Below are 19,242 nucleotides of genomic sequence, written 5' to 3' on the forward strand. Positions count from 1 at the left end.
ACAAAATGCAGGAAATTTGAAACTTAAAATATTTAATAGGTGTAATATATTATATATATAAAAGGGGTGTACCGGGTGGTCTGGGACATCCTGTGTATACAGGGTGTCCCATTTTAAACAACGACCTCAAATATCTCCCGAATAATACGTTTTACAGAAAAATGTTTCAGACAAAAGTTGTATGGTTTCGAGGGGGCCATAAGATGGTACCATTGGTTTGACCTTGAAGAGTCATTTGAAGGTCACGTGAAGGTCACTTCAATTTTTTTAAATAGAACACCCTATATATTTTTGCACATTCTTGTAGCTCATCTCGAGAGCTTTCCAAAACACTATAATTAAGTTAGTTTTCATTAAGTACTTTCCGAGTTATGAGGCTTGAAATCATTTCTTAATTTTACATGAACCGTAAAATATCTTGTAAAATATTCATTTTTCGATTATCTTACCTTAATACTTTTATGTACAAAATAATGAGAGGAATTAATTGGTGTAAAGAAAACATAGTTATTTTTAAGAAAAAATATGTAATTGTTAATTGCAAATTACATATTTTTTCTTCGACAAATGAATATTTTACGTAAATATAATATATAAATATAATATTTTATGTAAAATTAAGAAATGATTTCAAGCCTCATAACTCGGAAAGTACTTAATGAAAACTAACTTAATTATAGTGTTTTGGAAAGCTCTCGAAATGAGCTGCAAGAATATGTAATAACAAGTAGGCAGTTCCATTTAAAAAATTGAAGGTGACCTTCACGTGACCTTCAAGAAACTATTCAAGGTCAAATTAATGATACCATCATATGTTTCCCTTCAAGCCATACAACTTTTGTCTGAGGCATTTTCCGCTATCGCCCCTGAGGAGATATTCCCGTGGACGGATTAAAATTGCCCACCCTGTATATATATATATATATATATATATATATATATGTAAAATTGCCCACCCTGTATATACATATATATATATATATATATATATATATATATATATGTATGTATGTATATGTATATAGAACACAAGATTAAAATATGTAGAACGCAAGTATCAACAGATTGTAAAATATATAAATGTCTGCGAGTTACTCTTAACCCAAATATGAGATATAAAGAGGATTCGCCACCGTCAAGCAGTACCTACTGTAATTTGTAAACTGTATTTTGGCATATTGTTATCACGAATAAACTCCGTGGCCTGATCTTGGAGTGATTAAATATTTGGTGATAGCGGTTCCGGTGAACCAGGAAAGATCAAATAAGATCCCGTAGGATCAAGTGGCATACGCTATCATTATTGTATCCATATCATGTCAAAGCAACAAGCAGGAAATCGAGACAATAGTCGCAACCGATAACCGTATAAGCAACGCATCACCACCGGACAACGACCTGTTGTATCCATTGACAGCTGAGCCTGGAATCAGCAGCTGAGCGAGCCGACAAACGACCATGCGAGCTGTATGTTGAATAAGCTTCTATATTGAATGAGGTAAACGTCCCAGTAGCCGGACATCTAACGATGCTAGTTCGATTTCGTTTAATTTTTATAAGTGCTCACGAGTTTTAATGGTCTAATTATATAACCAATTGAAAGGTAAAGTATAAGAGCTTACTATTAAGGCATAAAAGACATAAAAAGTATTTAAATTATTGTAATAATAATAAAAATGTTAAGGCGTACAAATGTACCAATATCCGGACACATGGAAATGCTTGTCCCGATTACTAAACTTCTCCGACCCAATATCCAGACACGATAATCATGCAAATAAAATGAAATAATTTTTAACGATTTTGTAGTAATAAATATAATTTATAATTTTTAACGATTTTGTAGTAATAACTATAATTTATTTGTAATCTTTTTTATAAATTATATATTTAAGAATATAACTTTTTAAAATTGTAAAAATATAACCTTATAATAATTTTATAAAATAAGATAGATATTATAAAGATAATACTAATACAGATAATAATGTGTACAGTTAGTTATCTACAATTTTATAACTTTTATTAATAACACTTATGTAAAAAATAGTTATTAATATAAATTTAGATATCGAATTTGCCAGATAATCTTTTCATCATTTTCCAATACTTATATACTCCAATACTTATCCTTTATTTTTTATATCAATAAATAAAACTGGAGATTCATGAAGCTCTGCATTGTTGAATGTACGTAAAATATCATTGCTAATGTGCTTTTCAAAAAATTTCAAGTGTTTTTTACAGTCTTCTTCATAACTATTCATCTCATTAATAGAATGTTAAATCTGTTCTTCAGGCACCTCTTTTTGTTTTTTATTTTTATTGCGAATGTTATAATTTACAGCGTCTGCCGAGAAGGGCCACAAACCGCAAGTCTTGAATCCATTTTTAACTATTTCAGCTAAATTTATAGAATCCACTGCTTCTTTTAATAATGGAGCAAAATTCTCTTTTCGCACACGCTGTGGAGCATTATCTAATCTCCACTTATCTACTGTCTTCTTCCAGGACTGCTTTAAAGGGTGAAATACCGATACGTCTAAGGGTTGAAGTATATGAGTTGCATTAGGATACAGTGCTACAAGTTCAATTCCATTCTCGCGATAAAAGGCACTTAATGGCATAGTTAAGTGAGATGAGTGACCATCCACATACAAGACTATAGGCATTGAAATCTTCTGAGCTACTAGCCATGGGTGAAACACATTTGTTATATATTCGTAGAATGATTGTGCTGTCATCCACCCTTTTTCTGTTGAACCAACACTCCATCCAGAAGGGATCCCTACTGAAAAAAATTACATCACGAAATCATGTAATGAAATCATGTCGCGAAATCATGTAATGAAATCACATAATTAATGACACAAATAAATAACGTAATGAAATGTTCCAAATCGGTACGTGATTTTGAATAATCATGTAATGTTAGGAAATCATATAATTTTTCTGAAAATCTGAATAAAAAGAGAATATAGAAACTATAAAATTTATTTGATTGCTTTTTTAATAATTTGAATGTAAAATGTAAACCAGGATTTTAGCAGAATGGGTAATTCTAAATAAAAAAATCAATATTGTATATAATTATATTGCACTATGTAATTAATATAATTATATTATATTATATATAAGTATATAATTACATTATACTATATGTAAGTATATAATTTTTCTTATATAAATCAAAATCTTTAAAATGTATCAAATATAATTTATATAAAATTAACTGTAATATATTTTATGGTAACGCATTTTAATCATCATCTGATGATGATTCACTAGAAGCTGAACTTGAGTCACAGCCACGTGAAGAAGTTGAGTCTGATGAATTGGGTGATTGACGTTTTCTTTGCTTTTCTTCTTCTGCAAAATATTTTTGACATTATTATTTATTAAGCGATTTTTGATTTTTAAATACTAACTTTTTAGAGTATATTTTCTGGTTTTTTGTGTTTATTTGATGAATATGCCTTTGTCTCAAAAAATGTTAAAATCTAGAATATTTATTATTTTTATAATCAACTATATTTAAAAATATTTAAAATTACTAAAAATTTTTATTTAATTGAATGTCTTTTATAATTTACATATAAACACATGTTATAAATTACTTTTTTAAATATTTTTTTTAATTTAAGAGTTTTTTAATAATGTATAGAGTAAAGAAAAAAACTTAATTATTAATAGAAAAAAACTAATCAATATATAATTAATCATTAATAGAAAAAACTATTATGCTTTAAAGATTAATTTTATTAAGTTGTTTTTATTGTTATGATTATATCAATCTATAAACATATCCTCCATCAAAAGAAAAGTACTTTTAAACAAATTTTAAATAAAAATTATTTATTTTGATGTTAAAAAAATATTTACCTTTTATTTTTGTTTCAATGAGAAAATTGATGTAGATGCTCAGGTAGCGCCCTGGCAAAAATGAGACGTTTGTTTGGCGTTTACATGAACGTTTGTGGAAGTTCGTCGAGAGTTTAAAAACGATTAGTAAAGAGTTTGTAGAACAAAAATTGCAACACTGCAGCGTTTAAAAGACGTTTGTACGTTATAGCGTAATCGTAAACGTTTGAAAAGTCTGAGTAAACTCTGTACACGAAGATGTATCAACGTTTACTGAACGTACTCTGAAAAATGTTACTTCAGCATTGCAAAACTTTCATGTAACATTATATAAAGAGTTTGTAGAACAAAAATTGCAACACTGCAGCGTTTGATAAGCATTCAAAACCCAACAGCGTTATGTAAGTGCTCTTACAAAGTTTGAAAAGCATATAAACTCTCAGAAAACCCTCACTCAACGGTTGTTAACGCTTTATAAAGTTTCTTATTTTCGCCAGGGCGTCTCCATTTATTTAGCAATTTTTTCTTTTCTTTATTGTGATGTATCTCAATAAAAGCTGAATAGCACTCTATATGAAATAAGATTTTATTAGACTTATTTTAACAGAATATATTAAAAATGAGAATGTGTGAAATCCTAACTTTACTATTGGATCATATTTTTCCATTATCCTCTCGAAAATACTTTTATATATTAAGACAACTCTCTAACAACGTGATTATTTTTTCTTTTATACTTACTTTTTAAAACAGCCTTTTTTACTGGTGTCAGTGGCTTTCTCGGGGATCGATTTGGCAATCTATTTGTACTTCTTTCCAGTAGCAGAGCTCTATTCATCAATTTGTGTACTCCCCAAAGTGCTCGACTCAAATGTCTAACAAATAAAGAAGGTGTTCTCAACTTCTTGATTTCCTTCCATGTTGTATACGGTATTGAGATACCATATCTTAAGTGCATCATTTTAATCTAAAAAAAGTAATTAAAATTTTTGTTATTGTAGAAAATATTTTATTATTATTGTTATTGAATTATAATTATAAATTTAAGATAGTTCTAATAATTTTTGAATTATATCTAAGTAGTTTTGGTAAAAATAATATTTTTGGGACTTATTTTTTAGTTTTAAAAACTTAAAATTTATAAATATTTATATATTTCTCATGTCTCTCTATTTCTCATACTTAAAAAATTTAAGTTTTTGAAACTAAAAAATAAGTCCCAAAAAATTATTTTTATCAAAACTACTTAAATTTTATTAAAACCTCAAAAATCTCTCAAAACTTATTTTTATCAAAACCTCAACGAACAAAAATATAAAACAAAAATTAAATTACAAGTAAAATACAACAAATTGCGCAACAAAATAAAAATTATTAAGTTTTGAGTACGAAAAACCCATACTGCTTCATTCTTGCGAACACACTAGAAATGCATTAATTTAATACATTTAAATTTAAATATTTTTTACATTAAACTTACAATTGTTCCGTTGACTTCGTCGTTCCAAGTAGTCATATTTTCTTTGTCTGTTAGTCCAATATATTGGTCGGAATCGTAATCCAGGTCACTTCCTTTATTCTTCTTTTTTCCTTTATCTTTCTTAGATTTTTTTAATGTGCTTTGTTTTTTTTTATCTTTTTTCTTACTCTTTGTTTTCTGATGTTTTGCTTTATGAGTTTGATCATTGTTTTCTACGAACATTTGTGTACAAAAATCACCTTGCAATGAAAATTGCTCATACATTGGTTGAGAAGTACTACATTCATTAAAAACAGTATCTTGTAAACGAGCATTAGTCTCATTTCTTATCTTTTTCGGGGTACTGGTTATGGGTGATGCTGGACGTTTTAGTTCTGTAAAAATACATTGCCAGCACATTAATAAAAATTAGTAAATAAAAAGAAATAAAAAACATTTTTGTTCAAAATTAATGTCTTTTGCCTTCAGGAAATAATTGTTTTTTTGTTTTTAATGTATTAAGTTCCTCTTTTAGAAGGAATATGTCATTTTTCAAATTGTGATTTTCCAATTCTAGTTTTTTATTTTCTTCTTTAAGATATTGAATTTCCTTTTCTGGAACAATTGGATTTTCAAGCAGTTTTTCACGGTTTTTTTCAAATACTATATTATCACGATTTAAAATTTCCAATTTCTCATTGATTATATCTTCGTCTATTTTCTTATCTACAATAGATTTTGGAATTTTAGGAAATTTTTCATGGTTTCTATCAGATATTTTAACGTCGTTATTTGAAGATTTGAATTTCTCATTAATATTTTCATCGTCTTCTTCCGATGTCCTCTCATTATTGTTGAACTCCTTGAAAATTCATGATTTTTAATAATTTAAAAATAACAAGTATCATAAAATTTATTTTCGCATTAATAGTTTTACAATTGAAAAATAACATGATGAAATATTATTACCGTTTCTTTTTGAATTTTATCAGACTCTAGATCTTCTAATTCTTCTAATATTTTTTGTACAGCATCACTGTAACGCATTTTTTTAAAAACATAGCGTTGTTTGTTATGTTTCAAATCTTCTTCATTATCTACAAAGAATAATAGTAGTAAAAACTTAATAAAATTACATCATTTATTAAAAACGAAAAACATTTACTAGATATATTTAATAAAAGATTAGAATGGATAATAAAATTATTATGATAAAAGAAAATAAAAAAAAATACAAAAAATAAACGATAGAATCTGAACATTTTTAACTAGTAGATAATAGCATACTAAAAACTAGAATATAATAGGAGTATAATAATAAACATTATATAAAAAAGATTAAAAAAAACAATTTTTAAAAATAAGAAAGAAGAGAACCGTATAACGTTTTAAGGGAAAAAAAATAAACTTTATAATTTAAACAAAATTAAAATTTACTATGAGAATTGTATGAATTTTGTACACACTTCCTATTTCCATAATTTGAGCTGCGATCATACTTTCTTCCATGGTTATAGGATTCAGCCTTTTTACAAAATATGGGTTCTCGTACTTTTCCAGAATTGCAAAATTCTTTATTTTTTCAATAGGGACAATGTGGATTCTCTTGCTTTCGTCATCAAAATAACGTACACTAGCAAACTTAATTTGTGAATCCATGATCACCTGTAAAAAGTTCTTTTTATTATGTTTTCAAAACTTAGGAAACATTTCTTAACTGCAATAAAAATGATTCAAATTATGTAGTATTACATCATATTTATTCTAAATTATTTTAATAATATTGAAATTTGCTTATGAATCATGAATCAAAATATAGGGCGTTTTTCAGCAAGCGACACAGTGTATCACTTCGTCCTTGTTGGTTGCCGAATGTAAATAAGGATGAAATGATTCACTGTGTTACACTGTGTCCTGTGTCACTTGCTGAAAAACGTCCATAAACTCAAATGCTTTCTGCAATGTATATAAAAAATAATGTAAACTACCTTGAATAGAGATAAATGTTAATTATTTTGAGAACATCATTTTAATGATTTTACTAATTGTAAGAAATTAAAAAAATACAACATAAAAAGAGAATTATACTGTAGCCTTTAGCTTACTCTATAATCATTTTTTGAATATCCCACTAAGTCAAATTAAATTCTCTTTCGAGTATTCAAGTAGATTGAAAACGCAAAAATATACAAACAAATTTTATATAAAATATTATTTACTTGATGTGCTTGGAAGTATTGCTAAGTCGAACACGTGTTGTCGAAAATGACGAATGTGTATTCCTCAATATTACACTCAGTATCCTCAATATTACACACCCAGTACTCCTCAATATTAAACACGCAAGTATCAGTTCAAAGATTTCTAATCACGTCACTAATTAGCGAATACTCTTTCCACAAAACACAATCACTGCAAACAATCGCTGCGGACAATCTTCCATATTCTACCATATTCCTCGCATATCTGCCTTTGTTTGGCGATGAGCTCGTCAAAACCCACTTGCCGGCTAGCTCATGCCACCCACGTGATGTCGTGGCAGCCAATCACTCTCTACATCATCGGCGCAACACATTACACTACTCACTCACAACCAATCCACGACGAAGTAGCCGCGACGCGCGCATCTCAATAAGATGGTGTAGACTGTTAATACGTAACTTTGCGTGTTTATTATATTGAGAAATATATAAATAGAGTTTATTATATTGAATTATATTGAGAAAACGTTGTGTTCCGTAATTTTTAATGACAAAGTCGTAATCCACGTTTGTGACTGTGTATTTTGTTTGTGCTTCTCTTATTATGAAATAATGGGGAGATATCACAATTATCTTGAAAATAAATTTCAAGAAGTCCCAAGAACGAGTCAATACAGAAAAAATCGTATAAGATGTGAATCAAGTGATCAAAGCAGTGATAATAATGTCGAAGATGCTCAATGGCGGGTAAGCATTAGAAAGTTACATTGGTAAAAATATACAGGGTGGGCCATTTTAATCTATGCACCCAAATTTCTTTGTACCTAAGACAGATACGGAAAAATGATTCAGACAAAAGTTTTATGGTTTCGAGGGGGCCATAAGATGGTATCATTGGTTTGACCTTGAAGAGTTATTTGAAGGTCACATGAAGGTCACCTTTAATTTCTTAAATGGAACCTACTATTTGTCATTGCATATTCTTGTAGCTTATCTCGAGAGCTTTCCAAAACACTATAATTAAGTACTTTTTTGTTAAGTACTTTTTGAGTTATGAGGCTTGAAATAATTTCTTAATTTTACATAAACCGTAAAATATCTTGTAAAATATTCATTTTTCGATTATCTTACCTTAATACTTTTATGTACAAAATAATGAGAGGAATCAATTGGTGTAAAGAAAACACATAGTTGTTTTTAAGAAAAAATATGTAATTTGCAATTAACAATTCCATATTTTTTCTTAAAAACAACTATGTGTTTTCTTTACACCAATTGACTCCTCTCATTATTTTGTACATAAAAGTATTAAGGTAAGATAATCGAAAAATGAATATTTTACAAGATATTTTACGGTTTATGTAAAATTAAGAAATTATTTCAAGCCTCATAACTCAAAAAGTACTTAACAAAAAAGTACTTAATTATAGTGTTTTGGAAAGCTCTCGAGATAAGCTACAAGAATATGCAATGACAAATAGTAGGTTCCATTTAAGAAATTAAAGGTGACCTTCATGTGACCTTCAAATAACTCTTCAAGGTCAAACCAATGATACCATCTTATGGCCCCCTCGAAACCATAAAACTTTTGTCTGAATCATTTTTCCGTATCTGTTAGGTACAAAGAAATTTGGGTGCATAGATTAAAATGGCCCACCCTGTATATAAATTATGAATTTGTGTTGCAAGTATGATATACACATAAATATATATATATATATATATATATATATATATATAATATACATATATTATATATTGTATTATATTATATTTGTATTAATTATTATATAAATTATATAAATTCCGTTTCTCTTTTTTGTTTCTTGCATAATTGATTTTGTGGACTGTTACAGTTTTTGAAAAAAGCTCATCTCAATTAACTTTGGATTATAATGAACAATCCGTAATATCAGACAGTTCTTCGACGAATACTGTGTCTGTACATGTACATGATGATATCTCAAAGAGAAAACAAAATGCTTTCTTAAGAGACGATAACAAAGAAAAGTCATCTCCAGCCTTTGATGATTGTAAGTGAATTGAACATTTTTTTCTATCACAATTTTCTGAGTGCACTTGCATTTAAATTAGAATTATATGTATATATTGCATTTGCAATATATATATATATATATATATATATATATATATATATATATATATATATATCTCAATTGTATAGTTTTTTTAAATTAAGTTAAAATTTTATATGAATTGATTTCATAAATATAAAATAATTTGTGAATTTTTTTTACTACATTTTATTATGTCTTATTCAATCACTAATGGAAATAGAAATAACAATTCTAATTTTGATTCAGATGATAAAAACAACAATGATTACAACGAGAATTTTACAAAAGATAGAAGTGAATCTAGTGTTTCAAGAGATGAAGAAAGAACTTTAACGCCATGGATAATAGCAATAGATCATCTCCAAATTCACCACCATTGCAAGGTAATATGATTTTTCCAATAATCTCACTTTTGAGAAGTGGTTTTGCACATTACTTTTTTCCTAATATATATTAATATATATTATATTTATTTCAGGTTTATCGAATGCAGATCGTGATTTGCTGACGACGACATTAAGCTATTTGAAGAAGCTTCATGGTAATGATTTTTTTTGTACTAATTTATATAACTGCAGTTATTACGTATGATACATTTTCTGATCATTAATTAATATTTTCGTAGGACCGGTTGTATCTAATCTTGATAGAGATTTGCTTCGAGATGTATCAAGTAACCTTGACATAGTACTAATGAACCAACGTCGCATCTTAAATGAAATATTTCCTGGAGAAGCTGTGATAGAGAGACCTGAAAATTGCTCCCCCCTTCCATTGCGAGATGAGAAGTCATTTCAAACATTTAACGAATTTTTAAAAGATAAAATTGCTTTTTCTCAATTTGTAAGTATAGTTGATCTTTTTGGGTATTATTATTTATATATTGGGTATTATTATTTATATATTTTCTACAATATATGAACTCTTCTTTTTAGCATTTATTTCTTTCTTTAAAAGTCAGCTTGTTGAAGATATTTGTTTATTTCAGATCAACTACCTTAATGCACATATTGTTGATGATTCTGACCAGTGGAATGCTGCTATTCGTCTCATGTCCATCGTATTACACAATGAGCTTGCAAGACAAATTAGTTGGAAAGGAACTAAGGGAATGAAAATCTCTTTTTATGGAACTAGAATCAAAGGAGCTTTGTTTTGTAAGTTTTTCTATAATTTTTTCTTATTTTTAAGATATTAAGTCCTCTGATTAATCATTGTCATGTATTAAATTATGAAAAACGAGAGATTACATGAACTTTTCCTTGCAAATTAATTTATTTCAGTGATCAAAGAAATCAAAGAATTGCTAGAAAGACTTACGTGATTTTTCGTTTTTAACTTAACACAATATTCAATATAATTGCAATAAAATTAAAAGATCACTTTTTTATTTCTTGTCCATTTCTGTTTAGGTGCCATAATGAGTCGTTTTAAAAATGAATCATTGAAAACAGCTGAGGAGTCTATGAAGCGCTGGTTGAATACTTCTGGTCAACGTAAATGAAAGAATAATAATTTTTACTGTGCAATGTTTTTAAAAGTGATATTTATATTCTCTACTATATACTTTAATATTAACTACTTTAATATATTCTACTATTACTGTGCAATAATAACGTTTATAAATGATATTATTTGTAACATGTAATATTATTTGTGATATTAATAATAAATGTATCATAAACAGTCAAATATGTTTATTAATTACTATCTTAATGTCTCTAGCAATAATTTTGAACAGTCAAAAAGGAATGTCAAAATTACGTCATTGTGAACATCAAGACAACATCAAAATTTTATACAATTTGATGTCATTTTGACGAACTAAAATTTGACCATATTTATACATCAATTTGATATCATTTTGACATTTCTGTTCTCCTTGGGATGTAATTTGTATATGACAATGGCCGCATTCAGCAGACTCAACAGTTGGGCACCATTACTAGATTTTCCGATGTAATTCGACGCTGATTGGTCGGACCTGAAAGTAGAAACCAATCATGTTCGATTGCTACTTAGCGGTTGAGTCTGCTGAATGCGGCCATTAACATCAAATAACTTTTTAGCTTCAAAAAATCAATTCATTTTCTTTCATTGTTATTACATTTATTTTACCTATCTCTTCTTCTATATATTATACATATAAATGTTGAAATTAATTTTATTTTTCCATCTTTAAAAATCATAAGTATTTTTATAATCAATTCTTAAAACTTCATAATAATAAACGTAATTTATATTTACAGGATTCATGGGCCTATGATGCACATGAAGAATTATTTCAATTTAGTGATGAAGATGATAGTGATGACGATGACAATGATGAAGAAGTCAACTTTGAAGAAGTCAATAATGAAAATAATATTGGTTTTAATAAATTAATAAAAATGATGCAAAAAGAAGAGAATAATGAGATTATGAATGCTGTAGTAGTTGTAAGTACCCAGCTAGCCAAAAGTGATAAAATCACGTTTCGCTAAAGCTTTGCGGCAAAGTTTGCTTTAATTTTAACAACAATTTTCTGGCAAACATTTGCCTTGCTTCGTCTTGTCTAAATATTTCGAGCAAATTTACGGCAAAACTTTTCGTTACATGATGCTGCAATTAACAGAAAAAAGCTTGTTCGTAAATTTTACTTATAGAAGAGAGCAAATGATGTTATCATGGTGAAATACAAACTTTACGTCAATAATAGCAAATCTTTTTATACACGATTTAAAGCAAATTTGTGACAAAAACAGAGCAAATCTTGCCATGCACGGTATAACAGACAATTTACGAAAAAATAGAGCAAAGTTTACTCTAGTACGATAAGACGCAATATTCATGCAAATAACAGAGCAAATCTTGCCGTGCATGGCGTGATAACAAATTTGTGGCAAAAATAGAGCAAGGTTTGCTCTGGCACGATGATACCCAAAATTTACGCAAATAACAGAGCAAACCTTGCCGTGCATGACGTAGTCATATGTGTCACGTACGTTTGCGCGCGTTTAATGCGCGCTACTACGCATGCGCGAATTTTTGTCCTATAACCTCCAGCACTGTTTCCGCGTTCTTCTGAATTCAACCACCGTGAGTGCTACCACGTGCTTCAAGGTTATCGCAGAGGTCATAATTCTAGAAGAGTCTGAGACTTTCGAGACGAGCTTTCGAGTTTTGAGTGTCGCAAGGTTATCGCAGAGGATATAATTAGAAGATTTTTCAGGCGAGTATGAAATCAGTTAAATATTCTATTTCGCGTAAATCTTTTCACCGGTTGTCTGCGAGACAACGAAGGCGAATTACTTTGGAAATTAAAAATACTTTACATTTAAATGTTTCACAAGATCCTGTTACGCCCGAGCAGCCGGATAATGCTGCTTTCTTTCACGTTGCTGATTCTTTTCGGACAGACAATGAAGTTTCTTTTACGGATAATGTTGCTAATAATATCTATAATATTACAGATACCAATAATATCGATAATGGTATATTGTCTAATAGTAATAGTAATGACAGTGAAGATTCCACTTCCTCATCTCTCAGTATTTCTTCCATTGAAGAAACATTTCAAGATCGTTTAGCCGCGTGTTTTGTCAATAATAATTTTACACATGTTCAGAGTAATAATATTTTATCTGTTCTTCGAACACACACATGCTTCTCTTCGTTACCAAAAGATGTTAGAACTCTTTTAAAAACTCCACGAACACCTGTTGTCGTATCCGAAGTAGATCCAGGAAAATATATTCATTTCTCTCTTGAGGCAGAAATTGTTAAAACATTATCACGTCTTCCTTCGGTATCTGTACCATATGAATTAGAAATCGATTTTAATACAGATGGATGTAGTTTAGATAGAGTAGGAAGTAATCACATCTGGCCAATTCAATGTAGACTTGCAAATATTAAATATACAAGGCCAATAGTAATTGGAATATATAGTGGCGCTGAAAAACCACATGATCCTAATTTATTTTTTGAAAAATTTGTTACCGATGTTAACAATATAATAAGTAACGGTGGTATAGATTTTGCTGGTAATAAGATACCAATACGTTTAAGATGTTTTATAGCCGATGCACCAGCTCGTGCTTTTGTTCTTAATCACAGAGGTCATACATCTGGAAATCCTTGTTCGAAGTGCAAAGTTTCTGGTTTGCGATGTGAAGGCAGATATACATTTGGTGGTATTAATCATCTTCTTCGAACAAATGAAGAATATCTAAGATGTATAGATGAAGATCATCACAAAGATGGCAAAAGTCCATTGTCAATGTTACCCATAGGTATGGTTTCACAAGTTCCCTTTGAATATATGCATCTAGTATGTTTGGGCGTTATGAAGAAACTTTTATCCGCATGGATATGTGGTAAATATACACCTTTCTCAAAATTACCAGCAAAATCCATTGCTGTAATATCTCAAAGATTAGATAATCTTAAAACATATTGTCCATCAGATTTTGCAAGACGTCCTAGAACAATTAATCAATTTTCTAAATACAAGGCAACAGAATTTCGTCAATTTTTATTGTATACAGGTCCAGTAGTAACATACGGTCTTCTGAATCAACAAGTATATACTCATTTTTTGTTTGTGCATACTGCCATAAGAATATTGATTTCTACTTCACCATCACAAGCATATTTAAACTTTGCTGAGATTGCTCTACAAAAATTTGTTGCGCGATGCGAGAATCTGTATGGTTCAGCATTCATTTCATATAATGTGCATGGTCTTCTTCATCTCACAAATGACGTGAGGCAATTAGGTCCCCTTGATTCATTTTCTGCTTTTCCTTATGAAAATAATATGCCACTTTTCAGAAAATATTGTAGAAAACCTAATTTTCCTCTTCAACAATTTTCCAATAGAATGTCAGAGATGGAAGCTTGTGAAACAAATTTGCATCGTAGTCAAACTTATTTTTCCAAACTCACTGATTCTTCTACGCAAGTATTTTCAGCGCATAATAAAGGTCCTCTTCCGCCTAATATTAATCCAAACAACTGTCAATATCGGAAATTGATATTCAACAGAATTTTGCTGAGTTTGGATACACGAGATAATTGCTGTATTTTACATGACGGATCGATTTGCCTCATTGTTAATATCTTCATGGACAAAACCACATATTATCTGGTTGTAAAAAAATTTCAAAAGATAGATTCATTTTATGATATTGGCATTTTATCCTCAGCACTTCAAATATTTAAATGTTCCGCAATAAGTAGTGAAATTTTTTGTATTCAAGTAAATGAGGTACGCTTTAAATGTTATAAAATGCCTTATTGGAGTGGTTCATCAATAGATAACAGTAATAGTGATGAAAATGAATCAGAAGTTAGCAGCGAGTATATAGTTAGTGCAATTATACATACAGATAATCTGTAAAAAAATAAAAACACATTTACAGCTGTTCCGTTAGATATAATTTACAGGAAGAAAAACAAAATCTCCAGGATGACTGGAATACAGGTTAGTATAATTGTGTCATATAATTTTCACTCAGTTTAATTATAATGGATATAATAATTACTGAATTCTTCAAATATTTTAGATGCTCTCTACATTTCTGCGCTTGAGGAAAATCAAAACAGGAATCATACTTAAAACATATATAAATGTAATTATGTAAGTTATATGATTATTCATTTGCTTTTTCTGTCGTTTAATTTGCTATTTTCTGATTTTCTTGCATAAAATAATATCTAATTTTTTAATTTTTTCTAGGAACTGTTTTGCATGTATTGATTTTCTTGAATGTTCTATATATTCTCCAACTACTGGTGACTTCTGGTTTCCCTCTTTAAGAATAATATTTGAATATATATATGTATACTTTTTTATTTCACTTTATTGGGTGCTTTCCATTCAATGACACAAATTTAAGGTCTGTTTTTTTTAGCTGCACCAGTTTAAAGTTTATTTTTTTACTCCACATTGGAAAGGAAAAGATAAACTCTGAACTCTGCAGCTAAAAAAAACAGACCTTAGATTTGTATCGACTTGTGTCACTAAATGGAAAGTACCTATTATTAATCCCATATATATATATATATATATATATATATATATATATATATATATTTACAGAAAGGATATGGAGAATCGTCCCAAACGGAATATCATCAAACCGCGACGATTTCAAACGACATCTTCGGACGAGGCGGAAGATTCAGGAAGAAAGATGACGGAGCTACAGGGCACTCAATTAGAAAAGGATGTCGCTGAGTTACGGGGAGTATTAGAGAGTCATTCGCCTGATACTAATATGCATGCTAATCATTCACTCACTAACTCACAATCATTTACAGTCACTCCCACAACACAAGTACCTTTTATGCATGAAAGCATACAGTCATCCTATGCCCAACCATCAACAGTCACTCACACAACACAAACACCTTTTATGCATGAAAACACACAGTCATCATCCTACGCACAACCATCAACAGTCACTCACACAACACAAATACCTTTTATGCATGAAAACACACAGTCATCATCCTACGCACAACCATCAACAGTCACTCACACAACACAAACACCTTTTATGCATGAAAACACACAGTCATCATCCTACGCACAACCATCAACAGTCACTCACACAACACAAGCATCTTTTATGTATGAAAGGTCACAGTCATCATCCTACGCACGACAAAATTTTCATGATACAACGCAAACATTCACACACAAACCACATGCTGCCGCTACTCATACACAACACATTGGTAGCCGATTAAATACACCACATAACACTCAGTTACAGGCTTTAAACATCTGGCCAACTTCATCGTCAAGTCATCTGCCAAGCTCTTCGTCATCAATACAAGCTTCAGAAGAATTTTACAATTTTCATGTGAGACCGGAAATTCAGTGAGTGTACATTGAACAGAAATTTTTATAATTGAAATATATGTACGCTATAATCATCTACAGAAATATAATAATATATTTATTTATTTAATATATTTAGAGCCATATATGGAAGAATGGATCAATTAGCTTTGGAAATTCAGTAAGTTTTAAATGCATTACGTACATAAACAATGTCTGTCATTTTATATTTTAACATATAATATTATTATATTATTTATATGATGTGCTTTTTACAGACAAATACATCAAAAATTGGACAGAGTATTAACGCAGATGAGTAATAACCGAAGGCATGTGCCGGAGAAACCAGCATTTTTGCCAATATCATCAGTTGAAGATGTTGAAATATTTCAAACTGCTAATGATGAAGAATATATGAAATTGGTATGTAAAATAAAGTTTTATCATTTATATATATGTTATAGAGTGTTTGTTTTGACAATTTGGAAAATTCTTCTGGGACCTTCTCCAACTTTTTAATCGATAAAAAAAGAAAAATTTTTATTCTTAGTAAAACATAATACGATGAGTCTAAGGGTTCCCACATAGACTTTAAAAATTTCCATTTAAAATACATTTAGTTTTTTCAACATTTAATTTAAGTTTTCTGTTGTATTTAAACGAGATCAATATTTTGTATTCTTGTAATTAAAACCTAACTATAAAATTGTATAAAACGTAATTGTATAAGACATAATAAGCAATTCTAATTTGTTATAGTCTTTTAATTTAGATAAAATGTAAAAGTTTTTAGTTTTTTAATATTTTATTTATTTAAAGTTCTCAATAGTTTTTATGTAATTAAGTTTTAGATAATTACAAGAATAAAAAATATTGATCTCGTTTACATACAACAGAAAACTCAATGTATTTTTAATAGGAACTTTTAAAGTCGATGTGAGAACCCTTAGACTACATGTAAATAAAAATATAAATGCAAAATATTCTTTATAGGTGAATTATTTGATTTTTATTGGTGGTTTTAATGCCAAAGAGAGTGTTAATTTATGCTTCAAAGAGATATTTCAAGATTCTTTGATGAACTTATATACTTGGTTCGGGCGTGAGGATAATCAACGACCACTATACAATACCCGTTTGGTGAACGCTATTTACGGTATGATATACTGTTACACATAATGCTACAGTTGTGTTATCAATGGTACTATTTTATATTTGTTTCCTTTTACAGATGCCATCTGCGAAAATAAAAATTTTGAAAGACCAATGCGGGCTGCATTCCAAACATATATGCGGGATGCTCTGCGAACGGCCAAGCAACGACACAGGAATAGGGCCCGCAACAATTTGCATCGTCCGGAAGGAAGAAATAGAAATGAACGAGCACTATGGAGCGATGAACACGACGAGATGCAACCAGAAGAAAATTAGGTCAGTTGTATGAAACTAAATATACATTTTGGGCTGCTTTCGCAACATAATTAAAATGATCCTACGCTGTGATTGGTCAAATCTGAAATTTTATTAGAGCCATCATAATGAAATTTCAGATTTAACCAATAATAGTGCAGGATCATTTTTATCTGGATCATTTTGATTCTGTGGCAAAAGCAGCCCTTGTACATGACCAAAATTTACTTTTTTATATTCCTAATCTAATTAACAATGTTATAACATACATGGTCAGAACTTAGTGAATAATTCTCCATCTGTTTCAAAATTTTTAACTTTTTTAAATGATGCTCAGCCTTAATTTCACTACTCTTTTTTTTACTCTAATATTTTATCACTCACTCACTCACTTTCTCTCTCTCTCTCTCTTTCGACTATTTATTTTACATAAATAGTTGCGTATGAGAGAAAGAGAGAGAGAGAGAGAGAGAGAGAGAGAGAGAGAGAGAGAGAGAGAGAGAGAGAGAGAGAGAGAGTGAGTGAGTGAGTGAGTGAGTGAGTGATAGAATATTAGATTAGAAAAAGAAAAGTCATGAAATTAAGGCTGAGCATCATTAAAAATAGTTAAAATTTAGAAACAAAGTTACTGTATAAGTTCACTATAAGTTCTGACCATGTATATATGTTATAACATATTGTTAATTCTTCATAATTAATCTTTTTCATTTCTCAATATTAAAAGCTGGTCGACTGTTGTAGATTTACAGGAAAGATGCATGAAGAAAGAAGATCAAAATCCCAATTCTTGAGCATATACAAACAACTTTCATACGAACAATGATTCGTATTTGAATGAATATTGTTTCCGTATACGAAAATTGTTCGTGTATGCTCGAGAATTGGAACCAAGAAGAAAATGGAAGTGGGAGAAGATGGAGTGACTCTGAAGACGAGGACAAAAAGAACAAAAAGAGAGACAATGATGAGAACAAAAATGAAGAAACAATAGGCACTTTTTAGCGCCAACTGGCACTTTTCATTGGCTAAACAGCATTGAAAAGTGCCACATTTTTAATTACTCACAACAGTGGAATTAATCTCGATTTGCATTAAATCAGCACTTTTCAGTGTCAGATGGAATTCACCTCGATTCACATTAAATCGGCACTTTTCAATGCCACTGTAGGCCTATTCTATAAGGCCTATTTTTTTAACGAAAATACATGTATTTTGACATGCGCAATAACACGTAACGATAGCGACATTGTCGTTAAATGTTACAGAATAGGTAATATAGATATAATATAGATATCTAATATAGATATTACAAATACTTTCATCTCCGTAGACCAATAAGGACAAAGATTCTTTTATCCTGATTAGTCAATCAAATTACTTTTGAATACTTTTTAGTGC

At 29.6% G+C, this 19,242-nt stretch overlaps 4 protein-coding genes across 8 annotated transcripts; 3 read left to right on the forward strand and 1 right to left on the reverse strand.

The window, feature by feature from the left end:
* Positions 1-2,039: 2,039 nt before the first annotated feature.
* LOC145968897 (uncharacterized) lies at positions 2,040-8,315 on the reverse strand. Of its 4 annotated transcripts, XR_014437911.1 has the most exons (9): positions 7,540-8,119; positions 6,787-6,985; positions 6,290-6,417; positions 5,804-6,182; positions 5,342-5,715; positions 4,603-4,828; positions 3,883-4,430; positions 3,429-3,500; positions 3,079-3,369 (listed from the first exon to the last, which is right to left on the reverse strand). XR_014437911.1 is itself a non-coding variant. In XM_083094770.1 (7 exons), exons 2-7 carry the CDS (start codon positions 6,977-6,979, stop codon positions 2,283-2,285), a joined length of 1,809 nt encoding a protein of 602 aa, XP_082950896.1. In that variant the 5' UTR covers positions 6,980-6,985; positions 7,540-8,315; the 3' UTR covers positions 2,040-2,282. The 4 variants fall into 4 exon arrangements, 2 of the variants coding, with proteins under 2 accessions (XP_082950896.1, XP_082950897.1); XR_014437910.1 differs by lacking the exon at positions 3,429-3,500; XM_083094770.1 differs by lacking the exons at positions 3,079-3,369; positions 3,429-3,500; positions 3,883-4,430 and adding an exon at positions 2,040-2,791 and having other exon boundaries at positions 7,540-8,315.
* On the forward strand, positions 7,540-14,982 carry LOC145968372 (uncharacterized). Its single transcript, XM_083093770.1, has 3 exons — positions 7,540-8,268; positions 11,765-12,037; positions 12,811-14,982. The coding sequence occupies exons 1-3, from the start codon at positions 8,134-8,136 to the stop codon at positions 14,980-14,982; spliced, it is 2,580 nt and encodes an 859-aa protein (XP_082949896.1). The 5' UTR covers positions 7,540-8,133.
* LOC145968904 (uncharacterized) lies at positions 9,415-11,291 on the forward strand. The gene is made up of 6 exons (XM_083094793.1): positions 9,415-9,554; positions 9,846-9,982; positions 10,078-10,140; positions 10,225-10,442; positions 10,588-10,756; positions 11,012-11,291. The coding sequence occupies exons 2-6, from the start codon at positions 9,937-9,939 to the stop codon at positions 11,101-11,103; spliced, it is 588 nt and encodes a 195-aa protein (XP_082950919.1). The 5' UTR covers positions 9,415-9,554; positions 9,846-9,936; the 3' UTR covers positions 11,104-11,291.
* On the forward strand, positions 14,926-19,114 carry LOC145968898 (uncharacterized). 2 transcript variants are annotated; one of them, XM_083094772.1, is made up of 8 exons: positions 14,926-15,066; positions 15,149-15,222; positions 15,685-16,470; positions 16,571-16,612; positions 16,710-16,857; positions 17,428-17,590; positions 17,666-17,865; positions 18,586-19,114. In XM_083094772.1, exons 1-7 carry the CDS (start codon positions 15,052-15,054, stop codon positions 17,863-17,865), a joined length of 1,428 nt encoding a protein of 475 aa, XP_082950898.1. In that variant the 5' UTR covers positions 14,926-15,051; the 3' UTR covers positions 18,586-19,114. The 2 variants fall into 2 exon arrangements, with proteins under 2 accessions (XP_082950898.1, XP_082950899.1); XM_083094773.1 differs by lacking the exon at positions 14,926-15,066 and having other exon boundaries at positions 15,126-15,214.
* The last annotated feature ends 128 nt before the right edge of the window (positions 19,115-19,242 follow it).

Source organism: Camponotus vicinus, unplaced genomic scaffold (genome assembly GCF_025532165.1).
Source record: "Camponotus vicinus isolate PSW18456_S1 unplaced genomic scaffold, iyCamVici1.0 SCAF_3, whole genome shotgun sequence".
In the NCBI taxonomy this organism is placed as follows: Eukaryota; Metazoa; Arthropoda; class Insecta; order Hymenoptera; family Formicidae; genus Camponotus; species Camponotus vicinus.

What these genes read in the sequence shown, in the direction of transcription:
- LOC145968897 (XM_083094770.1), bottom strand. Translation starts at nt 6,979, where the DNA reads ATGGATTCACAAATTAAGTTTGCTAGTGTACGTTATTTTGATGACGAA. An exon ending in ATAAAATTCAAAAAGAAACG is followed by an intron (nt 6,183 to 6,289) that starts GTAATAATATTT and finishes TGAATTTTCAAG; the next exon opens with GAGTTCAACAATAATGAGAG. An exon ending in AAAACAATTATTTCCTGAAG is followed by an intron (nt 5,716 to 5,803) that starts GCAAAAGACATT and finishes GTATTTTTACAG; the next exon opens with AACTAAAACGTCCAGCATCA.
- LOC145968372 (XM_083093770.1), top strand. Translation starts at nt 8,134, where the DNA reads ATGGGGAGATATCACAATTATCTTGAAAATAAATTTCAAGAAGTCCCA. An exon ending in TCGAAGATGCTCAATGGCGG is followed by an intron (nt 8,269 to 11,764) that starts GTAAGCATTAGA and finishes TGAAATTAATTT; the next exon opens with TATTTTTCCATCTTTAAAAA. An exon ending in TTATGAATGCTGTAGTAGTT is followed by an intron (nt 12,038 to 12,810) that starts GTAAGTACCCAG and finishes AAGATTTTTCAG; the next exon opens with GCGAGTATGAAATCAGTTAA.
- LOC145968904 (XM_083094793.1), top strand. Translation starts at nt 9,937, where the DNA reads ATGGATAATAGCAATAGATCATCTCCAAATTCACCACCATTGCAAG. An exon ending in CTATTTGAAGAAGCTTCATG is followed by an intron (nt 10,141 to 10,224) that starts GTAATGATTTTT and finishes ATATTTTCGTAG; the next exon opens with GACCGGTTGTATCTAATCTT. An exon ending in AAATTGCTTTTTCTCAATTT is followed by an intron (nt 10,443 to 10,587) that starts GTAAGTATAGTT and finishes TGTTTATTTCAG; the next exon opens with ATCAACTACCTTAATGCACA.
- LOC145968898 (XM_083094772.1), top strand. An exon ending in CATGTGAGACCGGAAATTCA is followed by an intron (nt 16,471 to 16,570) that starts GTGAGTGTACAT and finishes TAATATATTTAG; the next exon opens with AGCCATATATGGAAGAATGG. An exon ending in ATGAAGAATATATGAAATTG is followed by an intron (nt 16,858 to 17,427) that starts GTATGTAAAATA and finishes TATTCTTTATAG; the next exon opens with GTGAATTATTTGATTTTTAT.